Here is a 26,576-nt window from a genome sequence, read left to right as displayed (position 1 = left end):
TCCTTCTCGGCATTCAATACACATCTGCTACATTTTCATGTGCCTTCATCAACATGGTTCCTGTTGTTACATTTATAATGGCACTGCCATTCAAGTATGAACAACAATTTATTTTCAACTTCCATGGTTCTGCAAAGTCTAGTGTTCTTACATCGTAGGTTCGCAGCTTTAACTGTCTTTGCTTCTACTGCCTTGCAGAATGGAGACTGTTCATATAAAATCCAACAGTGGCAAAGCCAAAACACTCGGTTCCCTGGTGTGTATTGCAGGTGCCATACTGTTGACTGTTTACCGAGGAACGCCACTATTTAACCATTCACCCAATCAAGCTGTAACTCGAGCCATGGATCATGGTCTAAAGCTGAGCCTTGCTAAAAGGGCCGAAAGATGGACCTTTGGTTGTATAGCTTTGCTTGCAGGAACCTTGTTATGGTCTTCTTGGTTTGTACTCCAATCACATATTGGCAGGAGATACCCCTGCCAATATTCTAGCACAGCCATTATGTCCTTCTTCGGTGCAATTCAAGCAGCTGTTTTATGCTTTTCCACTAAAAGGAGCCTCTCCATATGGGTTCTGAAAGGAAAGATAGAAATTATAACTGTCCTGTATGCTGTAAGTATAGCTGGAATCAAATCTCAATGGTACTACAGGTTTATGCTGTCCCCTCATACCAAATGAACTATTGGTTTATGCAGGGAATGATTGGATCAGGCCTGTGCTTTGTGGGCATGTCATGGTGTGTTAAGAAAAGGGGTCCCGTCTTTACAGCAGCTTTCAGTCCCCTGGTTCAGATAATGGCAGCCATGCTTGATGTCCCCGTCCTCCATGAGGAACTCTATCTTGGCAGGTAACCTTTTAGACCATTCCGTTTCTATTAATATCTGACTAATGAATAGTACCCTATACTACCTCTATTTTTTTTCACAAATGGGATTTCAATGAGCAGTTTGCTGGGATCCATCTTTGTAATCATGGGCTTATACATTCTTCTATGGGGTAAGAACAAAGAAATGCAGAATCATGCAACAAGAGTAGCTCAAGAAGCTGAAGAGTTCAAGGAACAAGAACCCCCCGTACAAGTCATCACTGTCTCTTTTGATTCAAGGTGTCATTGAGGCCAGTTATATGGTGCTTTCCACTTTCCAAGAAAATCCATGTTCGGTACTAATTGTAGTTTCCTTCAAATTTTCACAACATACGAATAAAATTCAAAGAAAATACTTTAAGCTTCATTTCTACTCCCTGCCTCAAAGAAGAAATGGATGAGGGGAAAAAAGGGATAGAAAGTACTAGTTATGGTGGCAAAGTTGTCCGCAAGTTTCGTCTTCGGTGGAGCTCTATGATCAAATTTACAAATACTATTGTATCATTAAACCAAAAATTCAGATAATGTAGGCGGCTAGGCATGTACAGCATGTTAACACAACCATTCTGACACCCCAAGTCTCATTTTGGAGAAGAATGCTGTGCAGGATATTGGAATCTTACTTGATGGCATTCATGGTGTGGAGTCCCTCTTTTTGTGCTAGGCATCTGAGCTTAATCATCATGAATCATGACCTCCAAATTTGTTGGGACAAAGAGACTCCACTCAGATGCTGAAGCACAACTGGACTGATATAAAGCCATCGATCGCCTCCCGAATGGGATACGAAGAACAAGATTTTAGCTTAGAGAATTGCTAAGCTAGGATTAGATCTCGTTTGGACTAAGCTTTTCTGATGCAGTGGATAACAACCAGTTATTCTCCAGTTAAGGACTTGGATTTGTGAAGAGAAAAAAGGGAAACAGTTCGTACAATTCGGTTTTCGGAGACGAGCAATTACTATAAATATCAACTTAATATCAATTCCAATGACTTGCATTGACAGTAAAAGAAATATTTAGCCATTCTATGCTCAACATTTAATAGCTAAGATATTACAAGCACACATCATTCAAATGTAAATCACACCATACACGATTTTTGAAACTTTATTCTGATCCTTCTGAAATACTGAAAATCAAACCTGTAGCAAGTTATTTCAACATGCAAACCTAAACCTTTCGAATATAGAGCATTACTAAAGCACAGCTTCATTCCTTTTGCACCTCCTGCTTCAATTTTCCTTCCTTACTGATCTGATCAATCTGAATGGTCAGAATGATTTTCCTCCTTCAATCCCTTGTCTTTCTTCTTCCCCTTCTTTCCATGCTTATCAGGCTTGAGTCCATGAGGTTCAAAAGTATCCGAAATGTCCATATGAACACCAGGATCATTCGTGTTGTAGTGGCTACCAAACATGATAGAATTGTTAAGGGCTTGGAAATTGCTGTTAACATAAGTACCTGATGCCTCAGGCTCACCAAATGACTCCCCATCAGGCGACTTTTTACCTTTCTGATCATCCAACTCACTTCGCATTGTAGCTCCCGTGTTGGTTCCAGCAAGAGTAACGATTCTAATGCCATGATCATCCTCATCAGCCGAGCTTTCCTGGTTGTGGAGACCAGCAATGCTGTTTGTTATGACATCCACCATGTCTTTAACTTCGTGGTCGAGAAGTTTATTCTTGTCCCCCTCGGAGGTTGGCTTATGTTCAGGAGGAGCCATGATTTGGGGGCTGAAAAGGTTGGGGCTAGCTAGGATTGCAAGACAATGCAGGAAAGTTCAAGCTATGGAATTTGGAGTTGGAGCAAGAGGGGTGGCATTGAATTTAAGAGGAAGTGTGAGGGACCAACTGTTTGCTAGAATAAATTAAAGGGTGGGAATAACTTAGATGACAATACAAGGATCTGATTTATTAAAGATGGAAAAGGAGAGGATTACTTGGCAATTGGTTTTCCTTTACAATTTTAATTCTTTTGTAAATCACAAGGCTCTATTCTTATAATATTTTGAAAATCAAATCAGTTAAGCTTGGAATTCTTAAAAGTTACAAGCTAGAAGGGTCAATCCTTCAAAAAAAAATAATAAATAAAGGATCAAACAATGCATTGACCAAATTTATTTTAAAAGAAAAGGTCAACATGTTTTTTATTTGGGTTTTGACTAAATTAATTTATTTTATTTTATTTTTTAAAATTTAAATTGGTAGAAAACCTTAAGTTTTTAGATTACTCGTCAACCTTCTGATTAATTCAAGTTTTATAATTATAATTTTTATTAGTTGTAAATGTCATAACAAACAAGAAGCAATTGTTGTTTTTGGTTCCAAGGTGAATATATAACACAATATTTTTAATTATTATAAGAAAAGAAAAGAAGTAATTGTTATTTAATTAATCTCTTTTCTTGTGTTGGATTTTTTTCCCTTGATGTAAATCCTTAAAGATCAGATCCCTAACTTGATTCTTTGATTTCTCTTTATTCATGATGTCGGGGGATTTTTATTTTTTATTTTTGGCATAAAGTTTAAGAAAAAATTAAATTAATGGATTATGAGAGGTGTTATTAAAAGAGTAGTTTTTAAGAACATTCGTAATTAAAGTATTAAATGTTAATGAAAATAAAATAAAAATAAAAATATTAGTAATAAGTGATAAGCAATAATTAAAAATTAATTTGATATTTATTTTTAAAAAAGACAAAAATATAATATTTAATATTTTTTAATCATAATTTTAAAATTCAACTCAAAATAAACCTGGGAATTCTTAGAAAGGTTGATTCCAATTTGTTTATTTAAAGAGAATTATTGGGTTAATGGCTCAGTTTCAATTAAATAATAAAAAATATTAGATAAATTTATATTTTTTATCTTTTTATTTTAACCCGACACTGAGTCAACTGATTCTCTATCCAGTACATGTTTTAAAACAATGCTTTTAAATTTTTAATAATTAACCCTTCTTCAAAAGAGGAACAAACATGATTAAAAAGTAGAGGGTAAACTTTATCCTTCATTACTCTTGTACCAAAGATAACTTTAAAGGGACTCCATTTTAACTTTTTTTTTTTTTTTATGGTTATACCATCCTTGAGTTAATTTTTTCTCATTGAGACTAATGTTTTTTCGTATTAGATTTATTTATATCTAAGATAATAGAAAAATTATAATATTCAAGTTATAATTATTACTATTTAAACAATAAGTGAGAAATCGACACCAAAAGGAGAAAGAGATTTAAAAAATAATTTTCAAGTATGTGAAAGTATTCCTTTTATTATTTTTTTGGATCCCATGTGATATATATATATATATATATATATATATATATCATGTTGAGTAAGTATGGGTAATTATAATAGATATTATATATGGTTTCGGCTAATATCATGAGTTGCTCAAGTTAATTTAGGTCTATTTTAAAATAATATTACTTAAAAAAAATTTGAAATTAAGAATAATAATTTAACCAGTCATGTCATTTAAATTTGACTGAATTAATTCCTAACCTTGTTTGAAAACAAATTTGATTTGGACTAGACTCTGAGTTAACTACCTGAGACAAATCCTATTCAATTTGATAATTATAGTTATTATAACTTTAACTCTGTAAAATCTCACAAACATTATCATATCATGTCTAAAAACAAAATAAATCCATTAATTTAAGTTATTAATTCTATTTAGAGATTGTTTGGGAACATGACCGAAGCAATATTATTTAAAAATTTAATTTTTATTTAAAATTATTTTTTTATATTTTTAAATTGTTTTAATATACCAATATTAAATATAATTTTTAAAAAATAAAAAATTATTATTTTAATATATTTTTAAATAAAAAATATTTTAAAAATAATCATTACCATATTTTCTATCTTCTTTGGATTAGTTAACCGATGGTAAGAGCATGGTTTCTGTATTCATAATTTTTTAAAAAAAAAAACCTAAAAACTATGCTATCAGATTGATTAGAGTGCAGGATACAGTGCTGTAGATGTATGCTTACCGTCCCTTGCAAGTTCTGTTAGCTCAGACGATAGAGATCGATGGAATAAAGAATACAGCCTTCAAAATAATTACGAATATTTTATAGAAAAGGTATATTAAGAATAAACAAATATTAAGAAATCACCATGAATTTTACGGTCTATATTTTTTAATTTTTTTTTAAAGTTGCCCTTTAAAATCCACAAACAGATTGATTAAAAAAATAAAAGAAGATTATTTCTTTATCATTTTTAATGTTTATTATAATATGGTATCTTTGGATTACTGTTTTTTGATAAAAAAGAAAAAGTATAATTGTCAATGTTTATTATAATATGGTATCATTTGTTCATCGACTTTGTTCATTGACTTTGTTCATCGACTTTTTATTCTTAAAATATAAAAAATTTATTAAATTATAATAAAAAATATTTATTTTTTTTATTAAATATATTATAATCTCTTTTGTATTTATATTTTTATCTTGAATGATTGATATTAATCAAGTTTATTTCATCCAAGAAATTAAGCTTTTTTAATTTTTTTTATTTTGGCTTTGATTGGAACCAATAGAAAAAAATCAATCAACTATGTACTCTTACATAAATTTATATTGCCATTTTTTATTTTAAAAATATAAAAGAAGAAAACCATTTAAGGAAATTAACTGATGATATTTTTTACAATCTTCGAATCCTTATGAATAAAAAAAAAAGGTTAAACCATTAAATTTAAAATCCACCATCTTAGATTATGCTTTTTAAATCTTAAAAATTTATTTATTTATTTTTAATCGTTTGATGTCTAGTGATTAAACTTGGTATTGCAGGTTTACTCAAAAAACTCGTGATTCTTAATCTAACAAGATTTGAGTTTTAAATTAAATTAAAAAAATTAATCTAATTGAATATAGTTGTAATTCTTAATCTAACAAGATTTGAGTTTTAAATTAAATTAAAAAAATTAATCTAATTGAATATAGTGACTAATTGAATATAGTTGACCTGACTAAACTTAATCAAATCAATATCAATAATTCATTTTTAAAAAAATGCTAAATGATTATATTTTAATAATAATTATTAACTCAAATTGATTCAATAATTGTCAAGTTAATTTGATAACCCTATCATCCAGACTCTTATTAAAATTAATATGTAGATTAAGTTTGAAAACTATGATTAGTTGTTATATATATTGATATCGAATTTATATAAAAAAAAACTAAATTTACTTAGATTACAAATTATTATAATTAAAAAAAATAAAAAAGCTCAATCATTCATTATACACCAACACACGTATTATAATAGATTAGAATATTTAAATGATTATTTTTTCACTCTCAATTAAAATCAAATAACTTGCAATTTTTTGCACATGATTCATTTTATTATTAAGAGATTGATTATGACAAATTGAAATTTTTACATTTTAGATATAGTAAAGTGATTTAATTATTCTTAAAAATTAAGAAGATTAAACTAACATTTAGGGGCTTTTTAGTTTTTTTTTTTTTCAGCAAAATAAAATAATTAAATTATTTTTAAAATAAAAAATGCTATTATTTAAGGGTGTTTTTATCATTTCATATGAATTTTTTATTGTTATAACTAGCTTAACTTGATTTGGTAATTTAATTAACATAAGTATTATTAAAAATGTGGTCCGATCTGTTTTCTCTTTCCTTTATCCACCCTCCTTGATTTTCGCATATGGCCTTCTAGATTTTCAAAATAGTTTTGCAATTTGTTTTTCGTTCGGATATAGTTTTTTTTATTATTTATTTTATATGAAATAATTTATAAAATTAGATTTTTTTTAATTTCATCCTCCTTTTTATTTTTTCATGTGGAAGATTTCATCCTCATTCTTTTAATTTCTATTTGTTTTATTTAAAATAAATTTTAAAATAAATTTTTATTTTTATGATTTTATCCTCACTGTTTTCTTTACTATTATTTTTATCATGGTTTTTTTAAATTATTTTTTTGTTTTATTCTTCAACATTAAAATGATGAGAATTGAGTTTATTAATTACACTCGAGTGAGATTCAATAGGTTGTAATTTGAGAGATTAATTTATATTTAAGAGATTCGTTCATCTTAGCTTGATTTTGTTTTTAAACTCATGTTTTTTTTTTCAAGTTTCATCTCTCAACGATTTTGTTTTTAAACTCATGTTTTTTTTTCAAGTTTCATCTCTCAATATTTATTTTATTAGAGATTAAATTTTTTTTTCTACATAAGTTTCACTAAATTTAAAAACAACAAGGGCTATCTTGGATCCTTTTGTTCATTGTTCTTTGTTAAGTTGTTTTTTTTTTCTCTAAAATTTTGTTTTTAAATTAAGTTAAATTAATTAGTTAAATATACACATAAATATATTCACTTCATTATATTTTATTTGACTTATTTTTCAAACCACTATTTTAACAACCCATGTAGCTCTTTTTGATGTCATCATATAACCTTTCACGATTTTTTCTAGTGATAATTCTCTAACAAGTTTTTCTTTTCTTTTCCTCTATGTACGATGCAAGCAACTTATTTTTTATAATTAATTATTTTTTTATTTTATTAATTGTCAATAGTTTTTATAACTATATTATTAAATTAATTAAAAGTCAATAATATCTTGGGTTTTTCTCCTTTCTTTAAAAGGGTTGACATAGCCTAAATATGTTTTTATATTAAAAATATAATACATACCCCACCAATCTAGTTTCTACAAAATCTATACATTCACGAGAAATTACACGTGTTCTCCGCGGGTGGCACTGGGTTGAACTTTGAAATCCAGGAAAAGAGAAGGGGACTAGAATTTGGTTGTGCCGCAGCAAGGAATATTTATTGACTGTGGTAGCTACAACGTCGACGATTCTTAGGTTGGTGGTTGGATAATGTATTTACTTGCTCTTACTTCATATACTCAACTAATGATTTGGGTAAATTATATTTTCATCCTCATATATTATTCAATGTTTCACTTCTATCCCACCATCTAATATTTCTTAATTTTACCCCTGTAGTTTTTAAAAGAGTTAAGATTTTCTTATCATTACTAGATAACTAATAAAAAGCTAAATTCTTTTTCCCCCCTCATTTTAATTCTTCTTCTTGGTGTCGTCATCTAATTTAAGGTTTTTTTATATTTTTAGAAAAATAGTTATCAAACTTCATCTAGAATTGATTTAAAAAAAAAATCTAAAATTAATACTTTGATAATCCAAGTAAAAATTTAACTTGAATTAGGTTTTAGATTTCGAGATTACTAAATTAATTTATTGGATTTAACTAAATTTAACAACTATGATCAAGAATTTTTTTATTTTCCCTATGGAACTTTTTAATATAACAAAAACACTTGAAACAAAGAAAACTTAAAAACTCAAATTCAAGAAGTGGGCTCTTTAATGATTAAGGGTAAAATTAGAATCTTAGGAAACTCGAAAGGTAACATTGAGAAAATTATTATTACTATTATTACTATTATTATTATAAAAAAAGAAAACAAATAAAATAAAAAGAAAATAAAAATCTGAAGCCACCCTTGTGGTGATGTCTCATTTTCTCCTCCTCATTTCCATGTACTTGGGGCGCCGAAGCTGTGAAGTTTTGGTCTCAACAACAAAGTAAATATTACTTTTGTTGCTGTGCTTTAAGCAAAAACATTTTCCAGGTAAAAGGGTTTTCCTTTTTACGATTTCTTTTTGGGCTCTATGTGGAAAGCTATTGCCAATTCAAATTGCTTTGCTTTTATTGCAATCGTACCTGGGTTTAGCTTTTCAGTCGAATTTCTTTATTGGGTTCTTACTTTGTTGCCAGCTTTTTTATTTATGATCTGTTTTTGCGCAAAAGATTCAATATTTTTGTTTGATTCTAATTGGGGTGTAGTGATGATGCCTCTGAAGATGAGCCTTTTTGATCTTGCTGAGAGGAAAGTGGTTTATGGGGTTTATTTTAGTTATTGAAGTTTTATTGAATTTTTGTTTGTTTTTAATAGAATCAGATGCAGAATGATGGGTCTGGTAGAGATGGCACCACCAGAGCTGGTGGAGATGTGCCCCTCACTGAGGTTGACCTGGAGAAGCAGGATAACATTAAGGTGTTACCGCAAGAAGGCGGTAACGGGGTCTTGTCAGGGAATTCTGATTATTCACCAGTGATTGCCATTGTGGTTTCTAGTGGCGAGTCTCCTGTGGCTGCCAGCAAGGAAGAGTTGCTTAATGTGGATTTTCCCAGAAAAGGGTCGTTGTCAAGGACTTCAAGTTCGCACGAACAATGCAGGTTTACCCACTCATACTTCTAATAAATCTTGCCTAGTTATTAATTATCTGTTGATTTAATTGAATGCACTGTGGATTCTGGGTTTTCCCATTTTTGGTCTTGCTTGGTTTGTGGCCTTAATTGGCTATGAAAATGATGAGTCCGTTTCATGTCATAAACTCGTGGATTTTCTCGTTTCATGCTCAAAGTTTAGTGTGCTTTTATATGCACTTTCTTCAGCCGTCCTAGTGCTGCCCTGGTATAGATTGAGTGTTGTGCAACATTAGATCCAGAAACCTAAATCTTTATTGACCTAATGGAACTACACGCAAGCAATAAGTAGGTTACTTTGTTATTCTTCAGAGTTTGTCAGCAGGAGAAGGAAGAAGTTCTCATAGATCTTGGATGCAAATGTAAAGGCGGTCTTGCAAAAGCCCATCGCACATGTATTGATACTTGGTTTAGCACAAGAGGGTCCAACAAATGTGAGATATGCCAGTAAGTCCTTCAACATGCCTGCTTATGCTATGAAGTTGGCACAGAGAGGTTTATGAATTGTTTTTATATGATTTAAATCTTTAATTGCAGGGCTGTAGCTGTAAATGTGTCACCTCCAGAATCTCAGCCAACTGTAGGTATTCTATACCTGAGTGCAAAAAATCACAGTATGCTTAAGATAGCCCTTTTCACTTTCATCTGGTCTAAATTCGACCCATGCATTGGATTTTGGAATGCTATGCAAGCTCATGCATCTTTTTTGGGGCCTGCCTAAGTTAGATTGTCATATCAGCTTCTAAAATCAAAATGACAGTGCTGGGAATTTTATTTTTTTTCTTCCAAAAATACCCAAATGTTATGCTTTAAAAAATCCTTATAAGGGATTACGCTATGCAGGGAAGCATGATTTATAGACAGTTGTTTCAGCATTATGGTTTGATGACAAAGAGTTTGTATGAGAGACCAAGCAGTGTTTAAATGTTGATATTATGTTTATAATCTGAATTTTTTGTTGCGTGTATTTTATGAAGCAGGCAAACTACTGGGTTTGGAGAATTGACCCAAACTTTAGACCACGAGACCGTGATAGGGTAAGCCAATAACTGTGGTCAATCTACTTCAAGTATGTGCACTTTTTTGGATATGATGTTCAATGTGATGAGTTTGAGTGCGTTCATCTTTAAAACAGGGCTGCTTTAGTCCTCTTTGGGTGGCGTTCTCAATCCTTATTGGTGGTCTCTTGTTGGATGTGCTGATATCCATCACCCTTGGTGTTTCTGCCTTACCTGTTAACATAATAATTGGTAAGCATGTCTATATTAGTTTAGACAGTTGACTGACTTGTTCATATCCAAACTGTATTACTCCAAAATGAAGAGCATTATGCATGTTGATGTTGAAACCATACACATTGTACAGGGGTCATTGTTGTTCTCGGACTTGGAACTGCGCTTCGGCTAGCCCTGGAATTCTGCCATGAGTGGAGTTTTAGGAGAGCAGTTCAAAGGGCAGATGCCAACGAGAATCATGGTTACCACCCAGCTTCGTAGTAAATATGTATAGGATGATGATACAACTCACGAGAGAGGTCTTAATTTGTTGGGGAAGTACACAAAGTATTCAACTTATATATATAGCATGTCTTGTTTGGGGATGGTTGTTGATTCTTGCTGATTGTGCTCGCACATGACAATACAAATTAAGTTTGGGAAACTTTCATTTCCCTAATGCGTTGGAATTTTATTCAACTGTACTCCCCCTCTTAGGGCATGAAAAAAAGGAGTTACCTTGGTGGAGAAATTGTTGAGGGATGATCAAAGAGAAAATTGTCATTGGCCCAATGGGCTCTCTCCAATCAAGATTTGAAGCTGATCCAAATCATAGGGTTTCCCAAATCTTCATGATTTCTTTCAGACTGGAGAGGGTCGCTTTTCCAGATGTTCTGGCCTGCAGGCAAGGAATAAGCTCCATGGAAAAGCATGTGGGGTCCAATTGAATGCCCCGAGTCTGAAAATTCAAAAGACTGTTGGCTCTTTATTGGAGTCCGGGCCTGTTGTTGACTCGCTCTATGTGATAACAATGGTTAACATAGCAGTAGGTATAGGCATGTGCCTGCCGAGAAGATGTTCAGCATGGCTACTTTACCACATGCATCTTTTATCGCTTCTTCGAGAATTAAATTTCGATATTTTCTTGCATTAAAATATCATATACAAGATATTTGATGTATTACTTTTGCATAGTTAAGGAAAAGTACCTCTCGAATCTAGTCCTTTGACAAAGTTTGAGTTTGAATAATATGGTCGAAGCCTCCGTCTCGAGCTCCTACGAAGAATAAGTTCATTGAAATCACGGGAGTCTTGGGGAGCCAGAGAGGTTCGAGGCCTCACTTAGATCATATAATTTATCATACAAAGATCCCCTCAAGGTGAATCACCTACTGCCTGTAAAACTAAACACCAGCTTTGGCCCTCTTTGCTGAGCTCTGCTACTGATTCCAGTCTCGCATGGCAAAAGGAGGTTCCTGAGATAAAAAGGGCCAGGGCTCTTCCATGATTCTTTGAGAGCTTCTTGATATTGAGAGGTGGGATGCCCTCTGAGACGTGGCATTCGGCACTTCCATTATTGGCATCTCGTATTCTTAGAGGTTTGGTGGCAGCTCGTTTGGGGGGTTGCTTTCCACTTTACTGTTTTGGATTCAATGCTAAAAGATTTGTCAAGGATTAAACTTTTTCTTTATACCATTTTAATAACCCAACTCTTAAATTAACAAAATAAAATAAAATCAAATCAAATAAAATAAGTCGAGAATATCATCAATTTTCAACGAAAATACCATCAGCATCACTCTAAGGTGAGTTTAGCATCTCAATACGTATTTATTATAAGTTACTGTAGAAATACAAGTATAAGTAACTGTGAATGTAGCAAATCAACTCAGGAATTGGATGATTGATCTATTTCTATTAATTTTTTAATAAAATAACTTCACTTTGAACAATTTATTTTTAAAAAACTGAATCAAAATTATTTTCAATAAAAATAGAATAAAAAATCCATTCACATGCTTTATCTAGATTTTAATCAGGTCATTCACACAGCTAGTTAATTCATCAAGTGAGTTTACCCATATTAATTCCTTCTGCTGTCCGAAAACGTACTTAATTAAAATCAATTTCAAACCAAATCAATTCTCCAAGCAAATTGCATCGAATAACTATGATTTGTTGTAATCTTTTGGAAGCTTGCAATCAGATTTAAGAAGGGGCGAGAGGGGCAACTGGAAAGAAGATTAGAGAAGTAATCGTGAAACAATGATAATAGTTTTTAGAAAAAGTGAAGAAAAGGGCAAAAAGTGACAGATAATCAAGGAAAAGGGAAGAGAGCAGCAGTTTACTCCCCACCATTGTCCCACTCCTCCACCAAACGAAACAAGAGGGTGGACGTCACGCGGTTTCCTGTACACCGTGGACTCGAGAGCCATCACAGCATTGGGGGCTCGGAAGGTTCATAGTCCACACCTGGCAATTTCACCAACAGACTAATCCATTGTTGTTCTTTGCTACTAGAGTAAAACAAAAATATCTATTAGTCCCTAATTATGATAGAGCTTCAAAACTTTACTCATAATTATAAACTATTTCAATTTCACCCCTTGATAAGCGAATAACAACTCAATCTCTAATTGCATCTGCTATTTTAGTATGTGCCTGATATTATGGTAGTTTTTATGAATATAATTTTTTTTTAAATGTTTAAATTGTAACCTTTTTTAAACCTAAGTTCTTCCAAAAATTTAAGATGGAAAGTAAGTTTAAGTAATGAAAATCAAATCACCTTTGGAGTTGTGACTAGCCTAAAAGTATCTTCTACATCGCTGCACCACAATTTCAAACAAAGCCTTGGATATTGGATTCACTTCAAGACCTGTTTTGAATAATATATAAAATATGGAGGACTGATTTAGAGATTGGATTCACTTCGAGACGTGATCTTGAAAATATATAAAAGATGGAGGACTGATTTAATCTTCCATTATTATTACCGTGTTCGTTTTCACCCTCACTACCTCACAACCACAACTTTTCTTACATGACACTTGGCTTTGTTGTCTTGCCCTGATGCCATTTTGCGAGCAGTGAAACTGAAGAGGTTAAATAACGAGGAGAAGAAGAAGCACACGTGTTAGTCTGATCATATCAGCTGATCACAGAAACGGAAGAGCAAGCAAAGATAGAGTGAGCGATTGAGAGATTTTGCAGTACCAAACTTGATAGGATCTCTTTGTTGTGTTTTGGTCAGAACAAGGAAAAAGAAGACAATATGGTGGCTGTGGTGCCTGTGGACTCGCTACCTTTGGGGTTTAGATTCAGGCCAACTGATGAAGAATTGATAAGCCACTACTTGAGACTTAAAATCAACGGTCGTGATTCTGAAGTTGAAGTCATCCCTGAAATTGATATTTGTAAACTGGAGCCTTGGGATTTGCCTGGTAAAACAAATGAAGAGTCCTTTCTTTTTTATATTTTTTATGTGGGTTATCTTTGATTTTAAAGATTTTGTATCTTTGATATTTTTTTGGTTGGTTGCTGAATTTCTTTATTCCCTGTGAATAAATTCCTCTTTTTGCTTATCTGGGTATTTCCTTATTCATTAAGATTCCTTAATTTACTAGTAAAGATTATTATTTTATTGGAATCAGTGTATTTTAGTTTGATTGCTATAATTAGTGTTCTATATAGTGCACAATTCTACTACTTTAGCTGAATTTGGAGTCATATGGAATGTGGGTACATGTAGATTTACTTGAATTTTCGGTAAAAAAAATTTTCTTTTGGAATCAGAGTATTTTAGTATCCTCTCTATGATTTAGTGTGCTATAATTTACTGTTCCGCTATTTTTAGCTAAATTTTGAGTTAATTTGAATGTGGCGTTTAGGGCTATCTGTGATAAAGACTGACGATCCAGAGTGGTTCTTCTTCTGCCCACGAGATAGGAAGTATCCTAATGGTCATCGTTCGAATAGAGCAACGAATGCTGGTTATTGGAAGGCTACAGGGAAGGATCGAACAATAAAGTCTCGAAAATCAGCTGGTAATACTACCTTGATTGGTATGAAGAAAACATTGGTTTTCTACCGTGGTCGTGCTCCAAAGGGAGAGCGAACGAACTGGATCATGCATGAGTATCGTCCCACTGAAAAGGATCTTAATGGTACCGGCCCCGGCCAGGTTGCTTTGCTTTCTTGATCTCATTCTTGTTATTAATTTGTTCATTGTGACTTTCTATAGTTGGTTATAATGCTTAGTTTTAATCACATCCTATGGAGCAAGTGGGGGAATTTTGTCGGCATGCTATGTGCATTACATGTTTGTATTATGAATTTCATATTAACCATGCATTCAATCTTGGTATTTTTTATGGAAATGTGCGCATAATGTTGGCAGCTAAACTTAAGGAATTTTGTATTAATAATTTTTAAGTTACCCAATGTCCTTTTGTTCTGTATCTATACAGCGCTACTTTTGTTAAAATGAGTACTGCTGATTCTCGTTGATGCTGTAAATCTCTTCAACTCACCGATTTTCTCTCTTCATCTGGACAGGGTGCATTCGTCCTTTTCCGCTTGTTCAGGAAGCCAGAAGAGAGGCCCAGCATTGTAAAGTATGATGAAATGGAACAGATTGAATACTCTCCTACAGCTGCCAAGTCCTCTCCTGATGATGCATCATCTGATCTTGTTCAAGAAACAGCTACTTCTGAAATGAGTTCAGGAAGGCAACCTGAAGATATAAAGATGTGGTCGGCTGAGTCTGACAACACGACTTCTAATGCTGTGGTGCCTATTGATAGCTGCAGTAATAGTCGTGCAACTTCAGATGTTGAAGATCAAGTGCCAGAAGCAACAGCTGTGGAGGTGAGAACCGGATTCTATATTTTGGCCTCTTGTACTCCAATCAAGATAAACATTATGAGAAATTTGATTTTTTTTCCCCCAGGCATATCTACCACTGGATGAAATTTCACCCTTACATGAGCCCGTGTCTGATGAACTTGATTGTAAAATTTTCTCCCCAATGCGATCACAGATTCCAGCGGACCTGGGATGCTACATGGATTCACCTTATGCCAGTGACTTTGGCAACAATCAAAATGGATTTTCCTTTCAGGGTGGCACCAGTGAACAGGATGTATCCTTCATTGAATTGTTAGATGATTACATAAACAACCATGGTGACTATTCTGGTGAAGAAACAAGCAGTCAGAACACCTTGGGTGTTGGAAGTGAGACCCAGTTATTTGGTCAGGTACCGCCAGGAAACTTTCATGTTAAGGACCATGGTATATACAATGGGATGGCTCAAGAACTGGTAAAACTATGGTCTTTTGGTAGCTTTTAAACCAGTGTTTGCTGAATCTTTTATCTGTCATCTCTCTAAAATGTTGCATCTTGTATTTTCCTAAATGGTTGAGCATTTTGACATAGTTGATTTGTATGTGTTAGAAAAAAAGTTCTGAAAGTTCTAAAATCCTTTTGTAATTTTGATGCACACCAGCATGCTTCACACATGGGAGCCCCGGTCTGGCCTGGTGATCAATTTGATAGCTATGAGCTATTACAAATGCAAACTGCATTTGGTACTTGCCAAGCACCCACGTCCTTTTCTGATGGAGAAATTGGAAGGGGAAATATTGGACATTTTGGAAATAACTTTGTTGGACAAGATGCTCCATTTGCCAACTCTGCAATCTCATCCTTTGATGTATATAATACTATGGAAGAACCAACCAGCCAAATGACTTCTGTAGACTATGACAGTGGTGTTAGTGGAACTGGAATCAAGATTAGGACCCGCCAGCCTCAAGTCCGGCGACATTCAGACAACTTGGTTGACCAGGGCAGTGCCCCAAGAAGAATCCGTTTGCTGGTAGAACGTTCAGTTGAATCAGTTGGAAATTGCAAGGTTAATGATGCAACCCACGTTGATGATGAAGATGAGGTGCAATCAGCTGTAACTGAGGTAAGTTTCATCAATCTAGACAATGTAGAGTTTCTGTTGAAATGCATCCATCAATTATTTTTTGTTCATACAATCATTTGATGCAGGCCACTGGAGATGCTGGAAAACAGGCCTCTACAGTTGATGAAGATGAAGATGAGGTGCAATCAGCTGTAACCGAGGTAAGTTTTATCAATCTAGACAAGGCGGAATTTCTGTTGAAATGCATCCATCAATTATGTTTAGTTCATACAATCATTTGATGCAGGCCACTGGGGATGCTGAAAAACAGGCCTCTACAGATGATGAAGATGAAGATGAAGATGAGGTGCAATCAGCTGTAACCGAGGTAAGTTATTTCAATCTAGACGATGTGGAATTTCTGTTTAAATGCATACATCAATTATGTTTTGTTCATACAATCATTTGATGCAGGCGACTGGAGATGCTGAAAAACAGGCCTCTGCAGTTGATGATCTGCAGAATGAAAGCACACTTGCAATTTCTAAAATCAACAAGGAAATTACTGAAGAGTCTTCTTCAAATCTGAGGTTACGAGTAAAAAGGGAAGGTGACTCCGGGAGCCGCCAGATAGCATTGCCAGCTTCTCCAGCTGCACCTCCTGCACATCATGGACACAAATCATTATCAATTTATGTCAGCATTTTCCTCCTCCTGATCTTGTTCATAGCTTTTGCTGGGATGTGGAGATCCCGCAAGACTGTGAAGTTTCTCTGGATACAGGATGGTGCAAGTGATAATTTGTAGTGAATGTTTTCGTTCAACGAGGAGCAGGATAGTTTTGTAGATGGCATTTTAAACACTTAAAAAGCGTATATAACGTAGGTCACTGCTTACTACTAGTGTGTGTATACTATGGCCTCTTGTTCGTCTAAACTTGTGTTAGTTTTTCAGTACAATAAATAACTCTGATAGTTGATGGTGCCTTCGTTCCCTACGTCTAGCTTCTCAGTTCCTCGATCGGAGATCAGCATGCTGACCTTTATTTTTTATTTTTTTATTTTACTTTCTGTTAATTAATAATTAATGTAATTTTCAAGATCAACACATATTGCCAACATAATCAAAGGCAGCCTTTTCACTCAGCAACCATGAGAAAACAATGACATGGTATGCACACTAGTAGAGAACGAAAACGAAGGTATCATCTACTATCACATCTGAGATCTTAATTTTAATAAAAATATAATCTTGAAAGTTTTTTTTTTTAAAAAAATTAAATCATGTTTTTATTAATCATATTTGATCAACCTCCATCTTTATTAAAATTTATCTTTTACTAGAAAACATATAAGCCATGTCTAAAAAAAAATAAAAATCTGACTCTTAGCACAGCACACAATAAAATATAGTTTTTTTTTTCTTTAAATAAATTAGATTATAGTTTTGAAATCCGGACTGGCTTGATGAGTCGATCTGGAAACCAGCTAATTCAATCCTCAACCTGTCTAGGTTTAAGTAAAAACTCGCTTAGGAGTTAGTCTAGTAAAACCTAGTTGATCTGACGGATCAACTCGGAACTAGGGCCTACACGGGCAAACCAGGCTAAGACCCGGCCATTTCTATATAGAACCTAATTAAAGAAAAGCAATTTTAATTCATTGCTTCTATGCCCGTAAAACGTCTCCACCCCAAACGCGGCGTCCCCTCCGTCAATGGACTCTACCCTTGTTGGCAGCCTCTCGTAATGATCCCTACTCGTTCCTTCTAATTTATCAAGCCTAGTTTGATAAGAAAAGAAGGTGTTGTGCCTGTTTTTTTCACATTTACTGCTCTTTTTAAGGCTCGTGGTGCTAAAATGGATGTGGGTTTGGGGCGGCAAATTCATGGGCAAACAATTTTGGTTGGGGGATTCGGTGAGGATTTGCATGTTGGGAATTTTATGATTGATATGTATATAAAATGTGGATTTTTGGAGTGTGGGCGAAAAGTATTTGATGAAATGCGTAACAGGGATGTGATTTTTTGGACGGAGTTGATTTTTTCTTATGTAAAGAGTTGGAACATGAAGATCGCAAAATAGATGTTTGATGGGGTTATTTGATTTTTAATTATTTTTTAAGTTAATTCAGGTCAATTTAAATTAATTTATTTAATATTTAAATTAGATCAATCATAAATTAAGTTTCAAAACTATGAATTAAACTAAAATTCTTTTGCTAAACATAACTTGGCTCCATGGCCATAGTGTTTTTAGTTGACATTATATTTCATGATTTTGTTTTTTCAATTAAGAATAAACATAGGTGGTTATGTTTAAGGTTCTACAATAATCTTCCCTGTAGCATGGTCATAAGAATCATACCATAAGCGTGCCTGCCATTGCCATAGCAAGAAGATAAAGTAGATCTGATTCGATCAAGCAAGATACTTGTTAATTAAAAACTCTTTAAATTTTAATTAAAATAGTTATAATTTATATTTTTTAAAATTTATAATTTAAAATTATAACCGCAAAAATTATTACAATATCAAACATTAAATTATATTTTTTTTTATATTTTAATTAAAATAATAATAATTAAATATGTTAGGTTAAATAAAAAAAGTTTATTAAATATTTGAATCAAGATTTTGATTCAATTAAAAATTAATTTTTAATATATTATTTCTAACTTACATGACGTATATAGTGCTATTGAAAGTTATTTTTGTCCAACATACTTCTATTCTAACAAACGTTTGTCATAAATTATAATTTAAAATCAAACATCATTTTTCATAATCATGTTAAAAAAAAACCCCTCAAAAACTAGAATCGAAAGGGGAAAAAAAAGCACTACAACTTGATTTGAAAGGACACCTAGGCACCTCCGTCGCTGCTGCCGCCACAGACTCTGTTTCCGAACATAGCAAAATTAAAAAATTATTTTGAGTTATTTTTTATTAAAATATATATTTTTGAAAAGCATTATACATTATTTATCAAATATAATCAGATCTTCTTTATAAAAATATATTTAAATAAAATATTTATCCATATAAAAAATATATTTATTTGTATAAAACATCAAATTAATATTTTTTTAATATTTTTTATATAATTTTGATATACTAAATAAAAAATAAATAAAATATTTTAACACATTTTTAAATAAAATATTCTATTTATTGATGAAAAGACATGTAGATCTTGTAGTTTTGCCGGGGCAAAAGGATGCCACCATCGATTCCAAATGGTGGGCTAGGACAAAACAAGGGGCCAACAGCAGGAGCAGTCTGGGAGAGATCAAAACCTAGTGAGGCTGCCTGTTTTGGACATATTTTAATACGAGAAATTAATGGCATGATAATATTAAAAAATATGATAATAAGTTCTTGTTCGTTTCTGCCTCATGACTTGCCACTTCACCTGGATAGGATAGAGGAGACCATCTTCTATCTCTATCTATTTTCTTTCACTGGTGGATCATTGTTTGGTGATTTATGTGGTTATTTCACTAATAATCCGACTCTTCAAGTGTTTCTTCATCTGACGTGGAAAAGATTTATATAAGCTAGATCTCAAAAATAATTATTTTAATTTAATAATTTAAATTATTAGATAAAATTTTAAAATATAATTTATATTATTTTTTAATATTTATATATCCATTCAAATAAAAAAAATTTAAACTTAAAACATAAATTTATAATATGTTATAATTGATTTTTGTTAAATATGATGAGATTCGAACTTGTGATGGTTTTATCATCAAAATTTTGATATTATTTCAAATAATCATCGTAATTCAATAATTTTATAATTATTTAATCATCCAAACTTCCTAATATTAAAAGAAAACAATACCATTTTAACTTTATTTTTTAAAGAAATTATTAATTTTATAATCAGATTTTGACTATAAAAGATCTAAATTGAAAAGATTTTTATATTAACCTGAATTTACACGAGTCAACCTTTTTTTTTTTTATGTTTCTTTTACCAGATCGATTTAGATATCAGGTAAGCTGGATTCATCTGGTCAGAGAAATACGAACGTTGTTGAATGATATTTATGAGATATGATTAAAAATGAAAATATACAAAGCTTCTTCTTTAATTCTTTACCCTTTTGAAAACAACAGCAGGGCTTTGTTGGATGGTGGATATCGTCATAAATCTAAAGAAACTATAACCTAAGCAAGCTCATATTGTCAGGCTACAATCACGTCCACGTGTAAGAAACAGCCCACTGTCCCAATAGAATAGCTTCGCTTTCCTGCTGCCGCCGTGGTAATCATGGCTTTTTGCAGAGTACCAAATCTTTTTTTAATAATAATAATAATAATAACGAAGCCAAACTCCAAACAGAATTAAATTAAATTAATTTCTCCCTTTAAATATTCCCAGAGAAAACCAGAAACCATTCAGAGTACTAAACTAAACTAATCTAAACTAAACTACTGAAGAGTCTAGACGGAGATAAACCCATTTGGCAATTCTTTGGCAAGAGACAAGAGAAGAGAGAAAGAAGAGATGATACTGGTGGCGATAATGGCGGAGCTGATGGAGGAGTACACGGCGTTGCTGACAAGTGTTTTGGAGCATTTGTTTAACGAGGCACCTTTTCCAAGAAGGGTTCGTTTTCTCATACTCCATAACCTTCCCTTTGCTTCCCCTGCTCATCCTCCTCTACTTAGACGTCCTAACTAGACTTCACTGAATACTACAAATATATTGTTAACAGGGAGTTTTCTCCTCTCCCACCAACCTCTTTACTGAAGCACAATTTCTCGAGGGATTTGTTTTGCTCTGTAAATTGCTGGAGAGTTTATCAGAGATTTTTCATATATCATGTTCCTCTCCCTCTGCTCATCCTCTCTGTTTTGCTCTGTAAATTGTTCGAGCACTCCACAGTTTCAGATTAGTTGGGTTTGATTTGTAATCTTTTTCTTAATCCATTGTGTTATCTTTATAGATTAATTGATTATATGTTCATTGAAATTGATCAAGCGAAAGGATTTCTTTTATGTGGTAGAAATTGGAATTATCCCTCTTGTAGTTCGTGATATATATATATATATATATATATGTCTCTTGGCATTTTGGTAGACGGGAAATTAACCAAACCTTGTCCATTCTTCTGATGAGTTCTAAAACAATGAATGGGTGAGTTTTTCTTTACGATTTGGCTTTGTTTTGACTTCGTCAAAAGAGAGAGGGACTGAGGTAGACTAATGGAGACTGAATCAACCTAAGAACAAACCAAAAGATAAGTGTAACTTTAAATTTATTTTTGATTTTTTCATTTATTTTTAATATTATCGTATCAAAACTATCTCAAAATACTATAAAAATTATAATTGGTTGCACCGCTGCAACTTCTCCATGTCTATGTTCCATGTTCACAGTCTTCTTAATTAATATTGTTTTTACCATAATATTAAAGGTATAATGACGCGGGGTGGACATGTTTCTCACTTCGTATTTCATAATCAAACTCAATGGATGGTTATAGCACATTAGAACAATTAATTAAAAGAAAATCACTAGGATGACGAAGTGGACATAGTTTGAGGACTTGAAATACTCAATTCGGAGTATAGGGACTGAATTGAAATGCATCCTAGAGTTTGTGTATGAATCAATAATATAACTTTTCCTTGATCATGCTTAATGATAAGAAGCCAAATGATATCAATGCAAGTTCCTTGCAAAATAGAAAGTTTTGGACAAAGTTATCAAACTCGGCTCGATTTGTTTGTAATGATATCACCACTATTTTTATTTTTTAAAATTTATTTTGATTTTTAAAATAAATTTTTTGATTAAATTCGGTTAAAAATCCATTTAACCCATGTCTTGGTTCTTGTGTTAGGTTACCTCTTTAGTTAAGTTTAATAGTTATGATTTTGGAGACTATAAATACAGTGCATCATTCATGCTGGTTTTGTCTATTTGTAATTAAATTTTGCTATTCAAATTATTTTTTAATTTTAAAAAAGTATTAAATTGATGGTTTTTAAATATTTTTGATAATTTTAATGTATCAGTATTAATTTTTTTTAATATTATTTTATTATATTTTTAATTAAATAATGCTTAAAAATATATTATACACCCGTAATATCAATCACTACTAAACTCATGTTTGATGGGCTAATGATTTCACCTTTCCTTTCAAATTTTCGTGAGAATGTGCTTTGTTTTCCTGGTGAAAAGGACAGTATGAGAGTTCTCTGTACTTGTGAAGATTCTATGCTTGATATTGTCATCTCTTCGTGCTTGTAGATTGTTCCAAAATAATTTGAAATCAGCTAAATTGCTCTATCATTGTATCCAATGAATAGTCGTCTTCAAGACACAATTTTAAAGATGAAAGTGTTTGGATTCGGGTGATATGGTTTTTTAAAATATTTTTTTAAATTTATTGAAATAATTTGAAGATGATAGTGTTTGGATTCAAATAATATTGTTTTTTTAAAATATTTTTTTAAATTTATTGAAATAATTTTATTTTATTTTTTAAAATTTATTTTTGATATCAGTATATTAAAATGATATAAAAATAAATTTAAAATAAAAAAATTAAATTTTTTCAAAAAGTTTTTAAAGCACAAATACAAATATTATTTTTAGATTTTTAAAATAATCTAAATTTCAGATATTATTACTCAACCGAGAAATTATAGAGTTTTAAAATTGTAATACCCTTTGAGCTAGAGGTGATTATTTTCAGTTTGATTTGGTTTTTATTAAAAAAATAACCAAATTGAATTTTTTTTTGAAAAAACCCAAAACCGAACCAAAACTAGGTCAAACTGACCGGTTACGGTTTGGTTTTTTAGAGAAGAAACCGGTTCAAATAAGTTTAGTTTGATTTTTTCAGTTTGGCTCGTTTTTTTTAATTGTTTTACTCACCTCTATTTTAAGCATGATTTGGTTGTATTCTTATGAATGAATAGATCTCAATGCAATTTGTGATGGGGTTAAGATTGATTTTTTTATAGAAAAAAATGTATAGATCTTTAATGAGTGTTTCTGAGATTAATTTTATATATATATATATATATGTATGTATGTATATATTTTGTCATTGTAATTTATAAAGGAAAGGAAAAGAAAAAATAAATAAAAAAATCAAAGATAAATTGAAATTTCAAATACATCATCATCAATATTATTATAAATCTTGTAAAAACACCTGCCATCAAAAACAAGTTAGTCATCTAATATCTTTGAGCGACAAACATAATGTATAAAACCTAAATGAGACCCGATTGTTATTTTTTTAAGGAAAACATCACCGTTTTAGAATGGTGAATTAAAAGCCACTTATGGTAAAATGAAGCAACACCAAAGACAGAAAACTTAATCTCTCCTTCCTGCCCAATACTTTTTTAACCATTCCAGTTGTAAAGAAGATCAGAAAGAGTTAAAGGGTATATTTATTTCTGTGTTTTAAAAATATTTTTAATTGTTTTTAATTTTTAATTTTTTATTTACTCTAAATTAATATATTTTTAGTATTTTTAAATTATTTTGATGTGCTAATATTAAAAATAATTTTTTTAAAATAAAAAAATCATTAATATATATTTTGACATGAAAAATTATTTAAAAAGTAACCATAATCATACTATTAAATAAACTTTACATACAAAAGACTTTAAAAGTAAGCCATACCTAAATTTTTTCCTCTCTTTGATTTAATATATTAACATTTATCGTTCCATTCATGATTATATTCATAGTTCTACTAAGAAATCAGCATTGCAAATTTTCTAATTCGAACATTATTAAAAAACCTAATTTCTAATATATGGATATATGTCGATAAAACTTTCATCAATAATTTTTTTCTATCAACATTTTCATCAGTAAAGAAAACTTGATGATTTTATAGATAAAAAATGTGCAAAAAAAAAAACTTAATTATCCCACATAAATCATTTACCATAACTATTCAATATCCTTATGAAAAATTAATCACATTAGAGTGTTTTTGCAATTGATTCCATTTTGAATTTGATAAATACATTGCTTGTGAAATATGTGTTCGTGTATATTCTTTGCTTGGAATATAACGATGAAATTATTTTATCGATAATTAAAAGTGATATTTGGAGTAATTTTATTCCAATATTGTAATGTGCCGACAAAATTATTTTATCGATGATGTAATAGTTGAAGTGACATATAGTAAAATTTTTTCAACTCTCTGTAATATATCAACGATTTGAGTTTGTCGGTAACTCCATCCGTAATAATTAAAAATTATATTTTTAAAAAAATCAATTAAACAAAAAAATAAAATTAAAAGGTTGTTTTTTCAATATACCTTGCATTTATAGGCATATGGATCCTGCTATAAAAGGACATTGTCTCTATATTGTGAAACTGTATTTAAAGAGGCAACATCGTGAGTCCACAAGTGCTTTTTCTAGATAATAATTGTCACACTCGGAAATCGCGACGACCTTAAAAATTTATTAAATCTTTGAAAAGAACGGATTTGTAGCATCCTGTTCTTTAATGAGGATATTCTTTGTTTAAGGAGTCGCCACCTAGTATTATGGTTGCTAGAAACCCTAACTGGTCAACATAGATTCTATAGTCCGAGACTGGTTGCGTAAAAGAAAAGATAATATCCCCCCTTAAACGTCTTACCTAAGACAGGCTGCATTGCTGATCTTTGTCTTTAATTACTAATATTTTTTTTTTGTTGGTTTATGCTATAGTGATTTGCGTGTAATATTCCTGACTCTAGCGTCAGTGAATATTTAACTACAGATATTTCCAACTCTGGCGTTGGTAAATATCACGTGGCTATAAAAACAACATAAATTTAAATCAGTATTTTTATTTCTGACTCTGGCGTCAGTAAACAAATAAATCAAATAAATTTATTTTTACACATCACACAAAAAATAAAATAAATTTAAATTAGTATTTTTTATTCTCGACTTTGACGTCAGTGAAAAAATAAATAAAAATAAATTTATTTTTATGCATGCACATATTTTTTATTTTTCTAGTTAAATAAAATAAAACAACGAATAAAAAAATAATATAAATTTAAACTGGAATTTTTATTCCTTACTCTGGCGTCAGTAAATAAACCAATAAATTTATATTATTTTTTATTCATGCATACATATTTTTTTATTTTTTATTTTTGTTCTTTTAATATTTTTATTTTTCTACTTTTTATTTTTTATTTTTTATTTTATTTTTTAAGGCTGGGCTGGGTCTAGCCCAACTTAGCCCACATGAGCATATTGGTGGCGGGGCTCAGCTCAGCCCCACAAGGGCTGGGCTAGGCCCGGCCAGGTCACTTGCCCAAGCCAGTGACCGGCTGGGCAAATGGCGGATGCACGCGTGAAGCATGTTCACGCGTGCATCAACAGTGCGAAGGTAATTAAATTACCTTCGCACTGTTAAAATGCACTTTGAACACAAACAATAACAAAGAAAGTGCGTACCTGCTTCTGGAGATGATGAAGAAAACTGCGACGCCGGTGCTACTGTCGTTCAACTGCTCTTCTCTTTCCCTGTTGTAGCTACCCTTTTTTTTTTCTTTTTTTGATTTCTCGGTTCTTCAGAGGAAGAAGCTGAGAAGGTGATGGATGTTTGCTTCTTTGAGTTTTTTTTAATGATTTCGGGTTGCTTTCTCTGCAGGGAATACAACAATAACGAAGCTAATTCTCCTCTTTTATGTAAGCTGCTCTCTTGTTCTCTCCTTCTTTCTCAATTGCTTTTTATATTTCTGCTCTTTTTTTTTCTGTGGTTTGCTCTGTTTTTGTCTCTGTTCTTGGGTGGTTTTCTTCGTTTCTGTGGAATTTTTCTGGGTTGATTTCTGCTCTGTTTGTATTTTTTTTTTGGTTGTCTTTGGTATTTTCCGGGGTCCTTCTCCTCCCTCTGCTCTGGTTTTCGGGTCACCTTTTATAGAGCTCAAAAGCTCCGCCTTCCATCAATCCAATCTTTGCAGGACTCTTATTCAAATTACGAATAAGATTATGGGAAAGAGACGTGGTCCATGACTGCTGCAGATTTCCTGTTGAACCGGTATTCTCAGCGCGAAATGGAAGGGATGCAGAACAATCCTTAGGCTATTTTTCACTTTGGTCCCTGAACGTTTTAAACTCGGCAATTGGACCCCTAATCAATTAAAATTTCTTTTAATTTTTGCCCTTTATGGGTTAATGTCAATTAGATCTCTAAATTGGTACGTTGTTTACACAACAGTCCTGAATTTCTAAACTATTCAATTTAGTCCTTGTTCTTTAATTTTCCAGCAATTTTCTCTGAATAACCTCCGAACTTTGGTATTTCTTCAATTAAACCCTCATTCTTTTAATTAATTAAATCATAGTTTAATTAAGTCCTCAAACTCATTAATTCCTCAATTTCTTTTAATTTGATTAATTAACTTAATCCCACGCTCAATTAAGTCTCAAAATTTATTAATTCTCTAATTAAACCCTTGATTTAATTAATTAAA

At 31.8% G+C, this 26,576-nt stretch overlaps 5 protein-coding genes across 12 annotated transcripts in view; 4 read left to right on the top strand and 1 right to left on the bottom strand.

Moving 5' to 3' along the window:
• The window catches only part of LOC105110872 (WAT1-related protein At3g30340-like), a 2,207-nt gene extending 693 nt beyond the window's left edge, over positions 1-1,514 (top strand). Inside the window, exons 4-7 of the mRNA XM_011006059.1 lie at positions 1-94; positions 199-613; positions 697-848; positions 948-1,514. Of these exons, the coding sequence (XP_011004361.1) occupies positions 1-94; positions 199-613; positions 697-848; positions 948-1,116 (830 nt within the window). The 3' untranslated portion in view covers positions 1,117-1,514. The remainder of the gene's footprint in view (positions 95-198; positions 614-696; positions 849-947) is intronic.
• A 326-nt stretch (positions 1,515-1,840) lies between these two features.
• Positions 1,841-2,695, bottom strand: LOC105110871 (uncharacterized). Its single transcript, XM_011006058.1, has one exon. It carries the CDS (start codon positions 2,592-2,594, stop codon positions 2,127-2,129), a length of 468 nt encoding a protein of 155 aa, XP_011004360.1. The 5' UTR covers positions 2,595-2,695; the 3' UTR covers positions 1,841-2,126.
• Positions 2,696-8,381: 5,686 nt separating this feature from the next.
• LOC105110870 (E3 ubiquitin-protein ligase MARCH2) lies at positions 8,382-10,926 on the top strand. Of its 2 annotated transcripts, none has more exons than XM_011006057.1 (7): positions 8,382-8,542; positions 8,867-9,150; positions 9,493-9,627; positions 9,718-9,760; positions 10,161-10,217; positions 10,316-10,430; positions 10,546-10,926. In XM_011006057.1, exons 2-7 carry the CDS (start codon positions 8,873-8,875, stop codon positions 10,674-10,676), a joined length of 759 nt encoding a protein of 252 aa, XP_011004359.1. In that variant the 5' UTR covers positions 8,382-8,542; positions 8,867-8,872; the 3' UTR covers positions 10,677-10,926. The 2 variants fall into 2 exon arrangements, with proteins under 2 accessions (XP_011004359.1, XP_011004358.1); XM_011006056.1 differs by having other exon boundaries at positions 8,383-8,542; positions 10,158-10,217.
• A 2,285-nt stretch (positions 10,927-13,211) lies between these two features.
• On the top strand, positions 13,212-17,085 carry NAC014 (NAC family transcription factor). Of its 7 annotated transcripts, none has more exons than XM_011006054.1 (8): positions 13,212-13,618; positions 14,066-14,358; positions 14,733-15,044; positions 15,217-15,498; positions 15,685-16,149; positions 16,236-16,310; positions 16,397-16,477; positions 16,564-17,085. In XM_011006054.1, the coding sequence occupies exons 1-8, from the start codon at positions 13,450-13,452 to the stop codon at positions 16,894-16,896; spliced, it is 2,010 nt and encodes a 669-aa protein (XP_011004356.1). In that variant the 5' UTR covers positions 13,212-13,449; the 3' UTR covers positions 16,897-17,085. The 7 variants fall into 7 exon arrangements, with proteins under 7 accessions (XP_011004356.1, XP_011004352.1, XP_011004354.1 ...); XM_011006050.1 differs by having other exon boundaries at positions 15,127-15,498; positions 15,685-16,117; positions 16,279-16,310; XM_011006052.1 differs by having other exon boundaries at positions 15,127-15,498; positions 16,236-16,278; positions 16,440-16,477.
• Positions 17,086-20,407: 3,322 nt separating this feature from the next.
• Positions 20,408-21,102, top strand: LOC105110868 (uncharacterized). The gene has a single exon (XM_011006047.1). It carries the CDS (start codon positions 20,609-20,611, stop codon positions 20,783-20,785), a length of 177 nt encoding a protein of 58 aa, XP_011004349.1. The 5' UTR covers positions 20,408-20,608; the 3' UTR covers positions 20,786-21,102.
• The last annotated feature ends 5,474 nt before the right edge of the window (positions 21,103-26,576 follow it).

Source organism: Populus euphratica, unplaced genomic scaffold (genome assembly GCF_000495115.2).
Source record: "Populus euphratica unplaced genomic scaffold, PopEup_1.0 scaffold266.1, whole genome shotgun sequence".
NCBI lineage: Eukaryota > Viridiplantae > Streptophyta > Magnoliopsida > Malpighiales > Salicaceae > Populus > Populus euphratica.
The sequence above is the reverse complement of the archived record's forward strand: the minus strand, read 5'-3'. Positions and strand labels throughout refer to the sequence as shown.

What these genes read in the sequence shown, in the direction of transcription:
- LOC105110871 (XM_011006058.1), bottom strand. Translation starts at nt 2,594, where the DNA reads ATGGCTCCTCCTGAACATAAGCCAACCTCCGAGGGGGACAAGAATAAA.
- LOC105110870 (XM_011006056.1), top strand. Translation starts at nt 8,873, where the DNA reads ATGCAGAATGATGGGTCTGGTAGAGATGGCACCACCAGAGCTGGTGGA. An exon ending in AACAAATGTGAGATATGCCA is followed by an intron (nt 9,628 to 9,717) that starts GTAAGTCCTTCA and finishes CTTTAATTGCAG; the next exon opens with GGCTGTAGCTGTAAATGTGT. An exon ending in CTCCAGAATCTCAGCCAACT is followed by an intron (nt 9,761 to 10,157) that starts GTAGGTATTCTA and finishes TATTTTATGAAG; the next exon opens with CAGGCAAACTACTGGGTTTG.
- NAC014 (XM_011006048.1), top strand. Translation starts at nt 13,450, where the DNA reads ATGGTGGCTGTGGTGCCTGTGGACTCGCTACCTTTGGGGTTTAGATTC. An exon ending in GGAGCCTTGGGATTTGCCTG is followed by an intron (nt 13,619 to 14,065) that starts GTAAAACAAATG and finishes TGTGGCGTTTAG; the next exon opens with GGCTATCTGTGATAAAGACT. An exon ending in ATGGTACCGGCCCCGGCCAG is followed by an intron (nt 14,359 to 14,732) that starts GTTGCTTTGCTT and finishes TCATCTGGACAG; the next exon opens with GGTGCATTCGTCCTTTTCCG.
- LOC105110868 (XM_011006047.1), top strand. Translation starts at nt 20,609, where the DNA reads ATGATACTGGTGGCGATAATGGCGGAGCTGATGGAGGAGTACACGGCG.